Source organism: Hemiscyllium ocellatum, chromosome 1 (assembly GCF_020745735.1).
Source record: "Hemiscyllium ocellatum isolate sHemOce1 chromosome 1, sHemOce1.pat.X.cur, whole genome shotgun sequence".
NCBI lineage: Eukaryota > Metazoa > Chordata > Chondrichthyes > Orectolobiformes > Hemiscylliidae > Hemiscyllium > Hemiscyllium ocellatum.
In genome coordinates, this window is record NC_083401.1 from 35,638,125 (window position 1) to 35,652,745 (window position 14,621).

At 41.6% G+C, this 14,621-nt stretch overlaps 1 protein-coding gene across 2 annotated transcripts in view; it reads left to right on the forward strand.

Moving 5' to 3' along the window:
- The window catches only part of tacc3 (transforming, acidic coiled-coil containing protein 3), a 54,076-nt gene extending 40,353 nt beyond the window's left edge, over positions 1–13,723 (forward strand). For both annotated transcript variants that reach the window (XM_060828737.1, XM_060828745.1), the window contains exons 13-17: positions 5–48; positions 218–378; positions 9,404–9,510; positions 13,112–13,232; positions 13,529–13,723. In XM_060828737.1, the coding sequence (XP_060684720.1) occupies positions 5–48; positions 218–378; positions 9,404–9,510; positions 13,112–13,232; positions 13,529–13,594 (499 nt within the window). In that variant the 3' untranslated portion in view covers positions 13,595–13,723. The remainder of the gene's footprint in view (positions 1–4; positions 49–217; positions 379–9,403; positions 9,511–13,111; positions 13,233–13,528) is intronic.
- Positions 13,724–14,621: the final 898 nt, after the last annotated feature.

The window sequence follows — 14,621 nt, forward strand, 5'->3', positions numbered from 1 at the left end:
CTAGAAAAATTGTAAATGAATATTCTGAGGTGACCTTTCAAATGATGGGTGAGTTTTATTATCTTGGTCACCATTTCAGGCTCTTTATAGTGAAATCTTGACTCAGTCTGAAAATAACTGAAAATTCATGTGGCTTTTGGGAAGCTTTTCTTATCTGGTGTCTTGAATGGAGTCTCTAAATTGTGTGGAAATAACATGTGGATCGTTTTGAATTTAGAGGAATCTGGCAAGAAAAGTGAATTGGCCAAGGCAGAAATGGAAAAACTAACAGAAGAAAAGCTGCAAGCCTTGAAAGAACTAAACTCAGTTGAAAACTCATTTTCTGAGTTGTTTAAGCGATTTGAAAAACAAAAGGAAGCAATTGAGGGTTACAAAAAAGTAAGTGGTACCTCAGTAATTCAATAGAATGTGCTGTTACAACTTTGCTACCTTCTGGATTGTGATTTCGATTGAGTGGATATTGGGAAGTAAGTTTAAGGCTTCTGAGGAAGAGCACCTTTAGCTATAAATTAAACCTTTTTTCAAAAGTGATTACTGGATTGAAGTTCACAGGCAAGAGTTTTAGGTTGTATTCAGAACTTTCCGGTGTTTACAGTTCATTGAGAGAAGGCATTGTACCATCTATTTCTTGGGATTAAGGTGGATTGGTGGTCAGTAGAGGAACATTTTTGGAGGCATGTTAATGTGTCCCAAGGTGTAGTTTGGCAATGAACGAAGATCAGAGCAAAGTAATAACTGGCAGAAAGCCAAATTCAATAGCAGTAAGTTTGAATCTGAATCCAATTGGAATTGAGTTTGGCAGACAAACCACAAAGTGAACAGTGGGCTTCATTTTAAGATTGTAAGCCTAGAAAAGGAAAAGTCAAGGAAAAATTGTGCTTGCTTGATAAAGATTTTGAAGCAGGAAAAGTAATTGTCTGGTAGGTAATAGAGAACTAGGCTGGATACAGAGGGATCCAAGGAAACTGAAGCCACAAGCATGGAAAATAACTCGTTGATCACATAAGAACCCAAAGTTTTCGAGCATAAGGTATTATAGGAGTATGGGAGCAGAACAGGGCAATTTCACAGTCTGTTCCACTATGTAATCATGGCTAATGTGTTTATCAACCCCATTCTCCTTTGCAACCCTTGATTCGGTTACTAATCAAGAACCTATTAATCTTGGCCTGAAAAACACCCAATGACTTGGCTTCCACAGCCTTCTGCAGAAATCTGTTCCACAGGTTCACCGTCCTTTAGCTGAAGAAACTTCCCCGATCAGTTCTTCTTACAGATGTGAAGCACAGAAGCAGATCTTTTGGACCATATCAACCAGATATCCTAATCTAATCTAGTCTCATTTGCCAGTACTTGGCCCATTTTCCTCTTAAACAATTTCTATTCACATACCCATCCAGATGTTGTAATTGTACCAGCCTCCTCCCCTTCCTCTGGCAGTTCACTTCATGCACACACCACCCTCTACATGAAACAGTTACCCCTTGGGTCCCTTTTAAGTCTCTTCCCTCCTTTCTTCCCCCCCCCCCCCCCCCAAACCAAACCTACACCCTGTATTTTTGGACTTCATCCCACCACTCCATAAGAAAGACCATATCTGTTTACCTTATTCATGCCCCTCTTGATTTTATAAACCTCTAAGGTTACTGTTCTGCAAAGGGTCATGCCTTCATTCTGAGTCTGTGCCCCTTGTGACAAAGTGCATCCACTCCTCCCCTGTCCCAGGCTTCTCAGTATTCTAAGTTTGAGATCCTCATGCTTCTAAAGTCTTAAGTACAGATCCAGATAAACCTTCTGTAAACTCCTAACGCCAGTGCATTTTTCCTTGGATATGCCATTCAGCTGCTCAGTATTCCAAGTGTGGTCTGACCAGAGCCACGAACAGCCTCAGTACATTCCTGTTGAAATGTATGCTAACACTGCATTTGCTTTCCTAACTGCTACCTGAACCTGCATCTTAATGTTAAGAGAATGCTGAGCTAGGGCTCCCAAGTCACAAGATTTCAGACTTTTTAATCCATTTATAAAACAGTCAACATCTGTTGTCCTCCTACTGAGTGTGAAACTCTGCATTTCCCACAGTTCTCCATCTACCTCTTTGCCCACTCTCCTAGCTTGTCCAAGTCCTTTTGCAGTTTCCTGCTTCCTCAGTAGTAATGTTCCTCCATTATCTTTGTGCCATCTACAAGCTTAGCAATATTGACCTCCATTCCTTTGTTCTTTTAATGTATAACTTGAACAGTAGTGGTCTGAACAATGACCCCCCCCCCCCCCACTGCCCAGAACGCCACAACTCACTGGCTGCCATATTGCAAAAAACTTTTTTTTTAAAATTCCCACTCTGCTTCTGAACAGTCAGGCAATCCTATATACATGTCAATACTTTGCCTATAAAACCATGGTCTTAGTTTATTCAGGAGCCACCTGCATGACATAAGTCTTCTGGAAATCTAAATAGCTCATGTCCACTGGCGCTCTTATCTAATTTGCTCAAGAATTCTAATGGGTTTGTCAGGCCTGACAGTCCCTTGACAAAGCTGTGCTGACTGAACCTTATTTTACTATGCACTTCCAAGTACTCTGCAGGAGGGAGGAGGAGTATTCTGCCTGGAGGTCAGTGACCCAGTGGCATACCGCACAGATCTGTTCTTGGGCTTCTGTCTTTTGTAGTTTTTATCTTCTACTTGAAGTAGAAGGGTGCGTTAGTAAGTTTGACAATAACACTAAAGTCTATGTTGTTGTAGATAGCATTGAGGGTTGTTGCAGGCTATAATAAGACATTGACAGTATGCAGAGCTGGGCTGAGAAATGGCGGATGAAATTCAACCTCAATATGAAGTGATTCATTTTGCAAGGTCAAATTTGAATGCTGAATTCAGGGTGAAAGACTGGATTCTTGGCAATGTGGAGGAACAGCAGGATCTTGGGAGCCATGTACATTGATCCCTCAAAGTTGCCTCCCAAGCTAAGGGTTTTTTTGTAAATGTTTATTTGCAATTTTTAAAACTTTTTTAACTTTAGGGTTGTTAAGAAGGCAAATGGTGTTTTTGCTTCATTTAAAGGGGGAATTGAATTTGAGCTGCAAGTTTTTGTGCAGCTCTATAAAACTCTGGTTAGACCACACCTGGACCAGTTCTGTTTGCCTCTTTATAGAAAGGATGTAGATGTTTTAGAGGGCGCAAAGGAGATTTACCAGGATGCTGCCTGGATTGGAGGGCTTGACTTATGAGGGGAGGTTGAGTGAGCTAGGGCTTTTCACACTGGAAAGAAGAAAGAGGCGACTTGATAGAGGTGTACAAGGTAATGAGAGGCATAGATAGCCAGAGACTTTTCCCAGAGCAGAAATGGCTGTCATGAGGGGTCATAATTTTAAGGTGATTGGAGGAAGGTATAGGGGAGGTAGGTGTGTGGAATACATTGCCAGTGGTGGTGATCAAGTCAGACACTGGGGACATCTCAGCGACTACTGGACAAGCACATGGATGATAGTAAGTTGCGGGGTGTGTAGGTTGGAGGGTGGGGTTGGGGGGTGAGAAAGGATATCATAAACAACTCCAAGTTAAACTGAGTGGAAGCCTCAGCGCGCACATTCATGCTACTGTTGTTGGAGCATTTTATATTTTGAAAATAACTTAACCATGGGCATGGTATTATCTTCTCTCAAGCTGCTCAGCACCTGTCCCCCAAACTCTCTACAATAAACCTGGACAAACACATCTGAAAGCCACAGTATTGTCACAAAAGGACCAGCAGCAATAGGCTAGTTGATTTTGACCTCCTGGGAATCCCTTCTAGAAACTTTCAGGGCAAATCTAATTGGGTGAGTGGGCAAAGGCATGGCAGATGCAATATAATGTGGATAAAAGATTATCCACTTTGGTAGCAAAAATAGGAAATTGGCAAGTTATTTGTGTGGAAAAATGGTACCCTGCTGTCCTCATACATCACTTGCTGAATGTATCCAGGTGTTTGACACTTTCCTTCAAAGTTGGTTGTCAGCTTGTACACTATAAATGAACTACCATTTTTAACCTAAAAGTCTCATGTTCCAGAGGTGTGTAATAACATGCCTAAACTTTTTTTAGGAAAAAATCAAAGTGATTGCACATGTCTGCTTGTTAAGATCATAAGACCGTAAGACATAGTGGAAGTAAGGCCATTCGGCCCATCCGAGTCCACTCCGCCATTCATTCATGGCTGGGCATTTCAACTCCACTTACCAGCATTCACCCCATAGCCCTTAATTCCTTGTGACATCAAGAATTTATCAATCTCTGCCTTGAAGACATTTAGCGTCCCGGCCTCCACTGCACTCCGTGGCAATGAATTTCACAGGCCCACCACCCTCTGGCTGAAGAAATGTCTCCGCATTTCTGTTCTGAATTGACCCCCTCTAATCCTGAGGCTGTGTCCACGGGTCCTAGTCTCCTAGCGTCCACCCTTTCCAAGCCATGTATTCTCTTGTATGTCTCTATTAAGTCTCCCCTTAATCTTCTAAACTCCAATGAATACAATCCCAGGATCCTCAGCCGTTCCTCATATGTTAGACCAACTATTCCAGGGATCATCTGTGTGAATCTCCGCTGGACACGTTCCAGTGCCAGTATATCCTTCCTGAGGTGTGGGGACCAAAACTGGACACAGTACTCCAAATGGGGCCTAACCAGAGCTTTATAAAGTCTCAGTAGCACAGCAGTGCTTTTGTATTCCAACCCTCTTGAGATAAGTGACAACACTGCATTCGCTTTCTTAATCACGGACACAAGCTGCATGTTTACCTTTAGAGAATCCTCGACTAGCACTCCCAGATCCCTTTGTACTTTGGCTTTATGAATTTTCTCACCGTTTAGAAAGTAGTCTATGCTTTTATTCTTTTTGCCAAATGCAAGACCTCGCATTTGCTCACGTTGAATTCCATCAGCCACTTCCTGGACCACTCTCCCAAACTGTCTAGATCCTTCTGTATCCTCCCCACTTCCTCAGTACTACCTGCCTGTCCACCTAACTTCGTATCATTGGCAAACTTCGCTAGAATGCCCCCAGTCCCTTCATCCAAATAATTAATATATAATGTGAACAGTTGTGGCCCCAACACTGAACCCTGCGGGACACCGCTCATCACCGGCTGCCATTCCGAAAAAGAACCTTTTATCCCAACTCTTTGCCTTCTGTCAGACAGCCAATCCTTAATCCATCCCAGCAGCTCACCTCGAACACCATGGGCCCTCACCTTGCTCAGCAGCCTCCCGTGTGGCACCTTATCAAAGGCCTTTTGGAAGTCTAGATAGACCACGTCCAGTGGGTTTCCCTGGTCTAACCTACTTGTCACCTCTTCAAAGAATTCCAACAGGTTTGTCAGGCATGACCTCCCCTTACTAAATCCATGTTGACTTGTTCTAATCAGACTGCTCTAAGAATTTAGAAACCTCATCCTTAATGATGCATTCTAGAATTTTACCAACAACTGAGGCTAGGCTAATTGTCCTATAATTTTCCATCTTTTGTCTTGATCCTTTCTTGAACTAGGAAGTTACAACAGCCATCTTCCAATCATCCGGGACCTTTCCTGACTCCAGTGACTCTTGAAAGATCTCAACCAATGCCTCCGCTATTTCCTCAGCCACCTCTCTCAGAACTATAGGGTGTATCCCATCGGGGCCAGGAGATTTATCAATTTTAAGACTTTTCAACTTTTCTAGCACTCTTTCGTAATGGCAACCATACTCAACTCAGCCCCCTGATTCCCTTTAATTGTTGGGATATTACTCATGTCTTCCACTGTGAAAATTGACGCAAAGTACTTGTTAAGTTCTCCTGCTATTTCCTTGTCTCCCATCACTAGGCTTCCTGCATCAGTTTGAAGTGGCCCAATGTCTACTTTTGCCTGTCGTTTGTTTCTTATGTACTGAAAGAAACTTTTACTATCATTTCTAATATTACTGGCTAGCCTACCCTCATATTTGATCCTCTCCTTTCTTATTACACTTTGTTATCCTGTTTGTTTTTGTAGCCTTCCCAATCTTCTGATTTCCCACTGCTCTTGGCCACTTTATAGGATCTCTTTCTTTTTCTTTAATACATTTCCTGACTTCCTTTGTCAGCCATGGTTGTCTAATCCCTCCCCGGATAATCTTTTTTTTTCTTGGGGATGAACCTCTGTATAGTGGTATATCCACAAACTCCTGCCATTTTTGCTCTTCTGACTTCCCCGCTAGGCTCTGCTTCCAGTCTATTTTTGTCAGTTCCTCTCTCATGCCCTCATAATTACCTTTTATTTAACTGTAACACCATTACATCCAATTTTTGCCTTCTCTCTTTCAAACTCCAGACTGAACTCTACCATATTATGATCGCTACTTCCTAAGGGTTCCCTTACTTTAAGATCTCTTATAGAGTCTGATTCATTGCAAAGCACTAGGTCCAGAATAGCCTGCTCCCTTGTGGGCTCCATGACAAGCTGTTCCAAAAAGCCATCATGTAAGGAATTCATGGAATGCTTTTCTTTGGATCCACTAGCAACGTTATTTAGCCAGTCCACCTGCATAATGAAGTCTCCCATGATCAATGTGACCTAGCCGTTCTGACATGCCTTCTCTATTTCCCGGTACATGTTGTGCCCCTGGTCCTGACCACTGTTAGGTCTGTACACAATTCCAATTATGGTTTTTTTGCCTTTGTGGTTCCTCAGTTCCACCCACACAGACTCCACATCATCCGATGTTATGTCATTCAATGCCATAGATTTAATTTTGTTCTTAACTAACAAGGCAACCCCACCCCCTCTGCCCACCTCCCTGTCTTTTCGATAAGTTGAAAAACCTTGGAGGTTTAACTGCCAGTCCTGACCCCCCGTAACCAAGTCTGTGATGCCTACCACGTCATAATCATTCACTATTATCTGTGCCATTAGTTCATCTGCTTTATGAATGCTACGAGCATTCAGGTAAAGTGCCTTAATGCTAACTTTCTTATCATTAGAGATTGGAAGTCATATGATGTCCTAAGTTATCCTTGCTTTCTTCTGCATTCCCAGTCTGCCTCAATTTTAAATCCGCCTGGACACATGCTATCCTGCTGCTTATCTTTCCATTTAACGCCATATCTTCCCCGCCCCGTGCCCCCAACTCAGAAGTTTAAAGTCCTACTGACCACCCTATTTATCCTCTTCGCTAGAACATTGGTACCTGATTGGTTCAGGTGGAGACCGTCCCAACAGTACAGATTCCCCCTTGTTCCAAAACTGATGCCAATGCCCCATGAAGTGGAATCCCTCTTTCCCACACCAATCCCTTAGCCACGTGTTTACTTGCCTAATTTTCTTGTCCCTATGCCAATTGGCACGTGGCTTGGGCAGTAATCCGGAGATTATGACCCTTGAGGACCTGTGCTTCAATTTCCTGCCTAGTGCTTCGTAATCCCCAAACAGGTCCTCCACCCTAGTCTTAACTATGTTGTTAGTACCAACGTGGACCACAACAACTGGATCCTCCCCCTCCCACTCCAATATCCTTTCAAGACGGTCGGAGATGTCCCGCACCCTGGCACCGGGCAGGCAACACACCATGCGAGACTCCCGATCCGGCTTGCAAAGGATACTATCTGTCTCCCTAATTATAGAATCCCCTATAACCACTACTTGTCTATTAGCTCCCCCCTCTTGAATGGCCTTCTGCACCATGGTGCCTTGGTCAGTTGGCTCATCCTGTCCAGAGCCCTTTTCCTCATCCGAACAGGGAGCAAGAATCTCGTACCTGTTGGACAAGGTCAAGGGCTGAGGCTCCTCCACTCCTGAACTCAGGTTCCCCTACCTGCCTCATTTACAGTCACACTCTGTGCCTGATCACTAGCTGAATGTGAATGACTTAATATCCCAGGTGTGACTACCTCCTGAAACAAAGCGTCCAGGTAACTCTTTCCCCCTCCCAGATGTGCCGCAGTGTTTGAAGCTCAGATTCCAGATCATCAACTCTGTTCTCTTGCATTTACACATAAAGTACATTTAAGCAAACATTCTGTAGAAGGAAAAATTACTGACGAATGCATGTATGTGGTCATGAAGATAGTTAGCTAGTTTGTTTCCATTCATGTCAACGTCACTGACCAGACCCACAGTTGACTGGCTTGCTGGGCCATTTGAGGAATGAAGAGCCATGATATTGCTGTGGGTCTCGTTCTACATGTAGACTTTGGGTAAGGGAGGCTGGTTTCCTTCATTCCAGTCCATTGTGGTAAATATTCACTAAAGAAAATAATCTCATGACAGTTACAAGTCCAGTGGCATTTGCACATATTCAGCTCAAGTGCATTGCCTTTACTTTAAATTTGCTTCATTGGCTTTGCCAGTAACCTTAACAATGTTTGTTTGTTCTCAAGTGCCACTATCATTCATTCAATTTGTCTTCTATAGCTAAGCTACTACTGGGAAGGGAATTGCTCCTTCAAATTGACAAGACTTTTTAAGTTATGTCTCCATACATTTTTAAATCTAGAGTGTGGGGTCTGGAGGTGAATATGTTGATGGTTCCATGTCTGAATTTTTTCTACTTCTGGTGGTTTTTGGAAAATGCTATCAAAGGCTTGTCAAGTTGCTGAAGTGCATTTTGTGCAGGATGTACTACTAATGGTACTTGTGTGCCTGTCACTTTGGGGAGTGCATGTTTATAGTAAAGGATATGGTATGAATTAAGTGGGCTACTGTTGTCTAGGGTAGTTCAGCTTTTATTGGAGCTGCATTGATCTTAACTTTCAGCATTGTAATTAATGGGCAGGTGTTGTAAATTTTAGTTGCTACAGAATTGCTAGCTGACCTATTCCTGTAGGTGCAGTCATATGGCTGGTCTAGTTCTTGGTCGATTGTAACCTTTGTGGTATATTTTGGAAATTCAGTGGTGGTATGGATTGTCAGCAAATGCTATTGCAAGACACTTGCATAGCACAAAATGTTAATGTTACCCATCAGCTCAATCCTAGTGTCCAAACCTTGCTTATGTAAACCAATTTCAATGTCTGAAACAGTTTTTTTTAAACAGCAGTGAACATGCTACCTTCTGACCTTGATAGATAAGTTATTAATCTACTGAAGAATTCTACAGATGTCCGAGGACTGGCATGTTTGACTCTTGAATTGCTTATCCACAATACTGAAACTTTTTTTTTGATATCATTGATCAGTCAGTGAGCTTTTCAGTGCCCCAGAATTCCATTTACTGTCGTCTTATCCATAATCTTGATTTGTCCTAAAGATTTGGACTTAATCATCAATCTGTTTCCCAAAAGGTGTTTTTTCCTCAGTATGCATTAGCCATATCATGCCTGCAGCTGTGCCTATTCTGCCTAAGTATGTGAAACATGGCAAAGTCAGATATTAATACATAATTTGGATTTTGTTTACTGAAATCTCCAGAATGAAGAATCACTGAAGAAATGTGCCCAGGATTATCTTGCAAGGATTAAGAAGGAAGAGCAAAGATACCAAGCTCTGAAAGCTCACGCTGAAGAAAAGTTGAATCAGTGAGTATATCCATGGTTTCATTGCTTTGTATTGAAATTTCACTGAGCCAGATTTCTTCATTAGCAATCACTTGCTATTGAGTACAATTATCCACCTAGGAAATTCTGATAGTGACCATGGGTTCAGTGTTTTTATTTCCTTTTTTCTGTTTGAGCCCAATCTGGGAGTTGCATCCCCAACCACACATGGCAGTGGCTTCCAGAAGGTGGAATCAGTTCCTAACCTTAATCACTGGCATTCCTTTCTATGGTTTCTTTTCCATGCTTCCTCTTGCCAATGGGTCTTAAAGTTTTGCCTGTTTGTACAGGAGGTTCCACCAAGTCGGTTTTGAGTGAAGGTCCCATTGCATTTGTTGTTGCAGCAAGTCCTTGAAACATTACTTTGTCCTACTGTTCAAGTACATTCCTTGAGCTGGGTGAAGATTTGCTTTGGTAGTTGGTTTTTGGCCAGTCCAGAAGAGTTGGTTTCAGATCATCATTTTTAATGCTGGTGCTATTGGCTATTGAAAGACACTTTGTTAGTACACCTGTCCTTGGCTGCTGTGGAGAATCATGCAACAGTGTTGGTGCTTCTCGAGCAGTTCCCCGTTACTGTCCCTGCCTTCACTCCCTCTTCAAAACCCTCTTTTGGTGCCTCTGCTCTATTATTTCCTTTTAGACTTTTTTGTTGTTTGGCTTCTGTTTTGAGTTTGCAGTGTTGAGCTCCATCATGTGGTAGGCAGTGTAGGTAGTTATGCCTGTATCAACCAGATTCTGATGCTAGATTGAGTGGTCAAATAAAGTGGATCAAATGAATCATTATTGCATGAAATTATTAATTGTTGTTTACAGGTTAGTTAGATTGTAGGTGACTTGGAAGAATGAAATGAATGCACTGAAGCGAAGTTTGCAGACCATACAAATGGAAAGGCAGGCTGAGATGGGTATAAAGTTTTGAGATATTGATTGCTAAGTGAGCAAAAGGTTGGCAAATGGAGTATACTGTAGGGACAATGGGATCTTCACTTTAGAAGAGAAAACAAAACTTATCTAAATGGAAAGGAATTGCAGAAACGAGCAACACAAAGGGACTGGCAGGGGAGGGACACTGGTACATGTGCACAAAACAAAGTTTGCACACAGATGCAGCAGTTGATCAGGAAAGCTAATAGATTGTTAGGTTTATTTCAAGGAGTTTGGAGTATGAAGATTAGGGAAGTTCTACTGCAACTGTACAAGATGCTAGTGAGACTACATCTAAAGTACTGAGCAATTTTAATCCACTTAGTTAAGGAAAGATATCACTTCTATTCTAGGCAATTCAGAAGATTCAGTAGGATGAGCCCTATTATTGAGAGATTGTCTTTTGAGAAAAGATTAAACCAGTTGGGATGCCACTCTTTCCCATTTTAGAAGAATGGGAGATGATCTAATTCAAGTGCATAGGATTTTTATGGGATTTGATAGGGTAAATCAGAGCGTAGTGTCAGAATAAAATGGCACTAATTTAAGATGGAAATTCATCTGAGGGTTGACAGTCTTTGGAAATGCAAACAAATTACTGAAACTCCAGTCTGGCAGTATCTGTGGAGAGAAAGCAGAGTTAATATCTTGGGTCCAGTGATCCTCCCTCAGAACAGGCAGGAGTTACATTTCTGAAAGCTGTGACTTTGTGAGGAGTTGCACTACTGCAACTGTCAATTGCTCCACCACCAAGCCCCAACTCTCCTGTTAAAGTCATCACTCTGGAAACATTTTGAATCCAATGCAGTCCCTTTTTTACCTAAGCTTTATTGCTCTCTCTAATAGGCTAACTTCATAGACAGAATTCCAGAAAAATTTACTCCTTTACTTCAACCAAACCAAATGCTGTTGGCAAGTCTTGTCTTCAGTTTCAAAACATTAAGCATACTCTGATCATGCTTTACTTTGTACTTATTCATATTGCATTAAAACTAGTCATTTAAATCTGTGAAATTGCATCCAGTAAAACTGCACTGTAGTTGATCAAGTAGTTGACTCTTTGCCCTCTGAAATGGCCTAGCGTGCCAGCCAGTTGTATCAACTACCATTGAAACAAAGAAGAAAATGGACAGGATTTCTTCCAACAAACAATAGTGTACCAATGAACTTCAGGAGTTGAGGAATGTCATATTGAGATCAATTTCAGTCATGCTAAACCTGTAAATGAATATTTAATTTTTTGGTTATCTGATGCTTATCTGAACAAGACAGGCAGGGAAAATTTTGTTCTGATAACTAACTGATCTGATTGTAAACCAGCAGTAATTTGAGTGCCAGTTATCCAAACATGCCTCTGTTATCTAGCAATAGAGGAACCGTTTTGAATCTAAATGAGATGGGCAGCCACTATTGTTCGTATAATTGATTATTCAGTTAATTGATTTTCCTCTGGGGGCTGAGTTTTGTGAAGTCTGCTCCCTGTTCGGGAAACTAGGTGGTGGCAGCAGCAGCATGTCAAATGTGAGCCTCCCAACCCTGTCTGTCCCTGACCCTGTCCAACACTGTCCCCATCCAACGCTTGCCACCCTCCAACCACCATCACCACCACCCCCACGGCAGCTGGACTGTACCCTAACAATCAGACTGCTGCTGCCTTTGTGGGCTAAGTTTCCAAGTTACATGTACACGTACACGTGCACACAGCAACGTTTCGATAAATGCCACCTCTGACCTGTACAGGACAATATTGGAGAGATTATCTGGGGAAGGGGGAGGTTTAGGGTGCACCCCTGTGGAGAATTCCAGGGAAAGTGTAGGGGGAAGAGGGGGCTGGAGGTCATTGAGACTGGACTGTCCAGATTGTACTTGGCACCATTTCAGTGAGCAGGGTTCATTTTTAATCGTTGAACCTGTAAACAAAAGACTTCATCAGGTTGAAACAGCTTAGAAACATTACGTCAATCGGAACCTTTATCTTTCGGATAATCAAGATTCCTCTGTACATGCCATAATGCGGTTTAACTGATAGCAATGCTCAGTTGCCTAATGCCGTTTTCTCACCCCTTGATTTTGTTTGGATAATGCGAAATGTGGATAATTGCTGTTTGTGTAATCGAGATTGTACCATAGTTGTTGAATGCTGCATTATTGAAGGCACTGTTTAACAAACTGCTATTTTGTGACTAAGAATGATGTCAGTAGGTTTGCATTTAGTCTCTAGAAATATCTAGTTTTCTGGTCATGAATTCATTTTGTTTAGTAATCAGAGATGGAACAGTGATTAGCAATGCTCCCTGACCGCACCAGGGACCCAGGTTCAATTCTACTCTCTGGCAACTGTCTTTGGAGCTTGTGCATTCTCCCAATGTTTGCCTGAGTTTCCTTCCACAGCCCAAACAGGTGCAGGTTAAGTAGATTAGCCATGGGAAATGTAGGGTTACAGGGTTAGGATGAGTATGGGTGGGATCCTCTTTGGAGGGTTGCTCTGGATTTTGGTCCAAATGACCTGCTTCCAGGCTGTCTGAATTCAATCAGCTTATCAACTTTCGAATTAATTTGGTTATAAAAAAACTTTGTAGATTCTCTCATTTCTATTTTCCTCTTGGATATTGAGGGAGAGGGAAACTAATTAAACTATATTATTTTTTTTCCTGAAAAGAGCAAATGAAGAGATAGCACAAGTGCGTAACAAGTACAAGGCAGAGGTTGCTGCTCTCCAGGCCCAACTACGTAAAGAGCAAATGAAAACAAATTCTCTGGAGAGGAGCTTGGAAGAAAAGGCAAGTAAATTACAAATGTTAAAATAGATCACTTCACTGTGGATGTGCCTCTCCAAGTATTCAATGTTTTTCTCTACGCAATAAATGTGAATTTTGCAAATAAGTACAGCAATATTGAAGTAAGTATTTTGTAATTTGAGCTAAAGCTAAGTTGCATACAACCTGCACCTGTGGGTTGATGGCCACTAAAGTTCTACATCACACTACAGAAATAAGCATTTGTATAAGGGATGGTGGGATTCTAGTCAGTGTTATCTGAATCTTATAATAAATACAATCATTTTCTATCTCTACAGACTAAAGAAAATGTGGAACTATCTAAAATTTGTGATGAACTTATTTCCAAGATGGAGAAGATCTGACTTCTTTCCTCATCTAACTTGTAAAATCTAATGTATTCTGTTCTGCTCCATTTTTGAACTAAACTATTTGTATTTTTTATGATTGAATATATTGTGTTTCTAGAAGCAAATAAAGTTTAATATTAGCAATCTGTCAAAATGCAAGATTTCTTGGTGACCTTTTGTATGTATTTAAGTCCCAATTAGTAATCTCTCTTCTTAAATGCTAGCAATTAAGTACTTTTTGATCAGGGTCTAATTGTTTTGTGTAATTTGGAGAATACCTGGACTGATCAACACTTTCATTTAGTTGAAAACTTTCTGCATTTATAATTTAACCAAGTGAAACTTTTTGTTTATTGTCACTTGTATTGAAGTACAGTGAAAGTGAGCAGTACAGGCAGATCAAATACACTAGGCTGAAGGATGTAAAGAACAAAAGCTTTAGATAGAGAGGCATACAGGTAGCATTGCACAGAGCATACAGGACAGATCAACATTAGCAAGATTTCTTTGAAGCTTGAGTCCAAATGGCTGGAAAGAAGCTGTCCCTGAAACAATTAATGCATGCGTGCAAACATCTGTCTTCTGCCTGATGGATGATGTTGTAGTGATCATTACCCTGGTGCAAAAGATCTTTGTCAGCAGCCTTTCTGTAGCAGTGGGCCATATAAATGGAGTTCATGGATGGAAGGTTGGCACCTGTGGTGGCCTAGGCTGTTATGATCCTGAGCAGAGCAGTTGCCATACCAGGCAGTTATGCACCCAGACAGTATGCTTTCAGTTGTACATCTCTAAATATTGGTGGCAGTCCTTTTATGGGCATGCCAAATTTCCTAAGCTGCCAAAGAAAGAAGAGGCATCATGACTGCAACTGCATGGGAAGACCAGAACAGGTTGTTGTTTATAGTCACTCTGAGGGAGCTTAACATTCTCCACCATTTTGACCTCTTTCTGTTAATGTAGATGGGTGCTTGTTTTCTTTCTGAAGCCAATGATCAGTTCTATAGTTTTGTTGTTGAGGGAAAGGTGCTCATTGCACCATGTC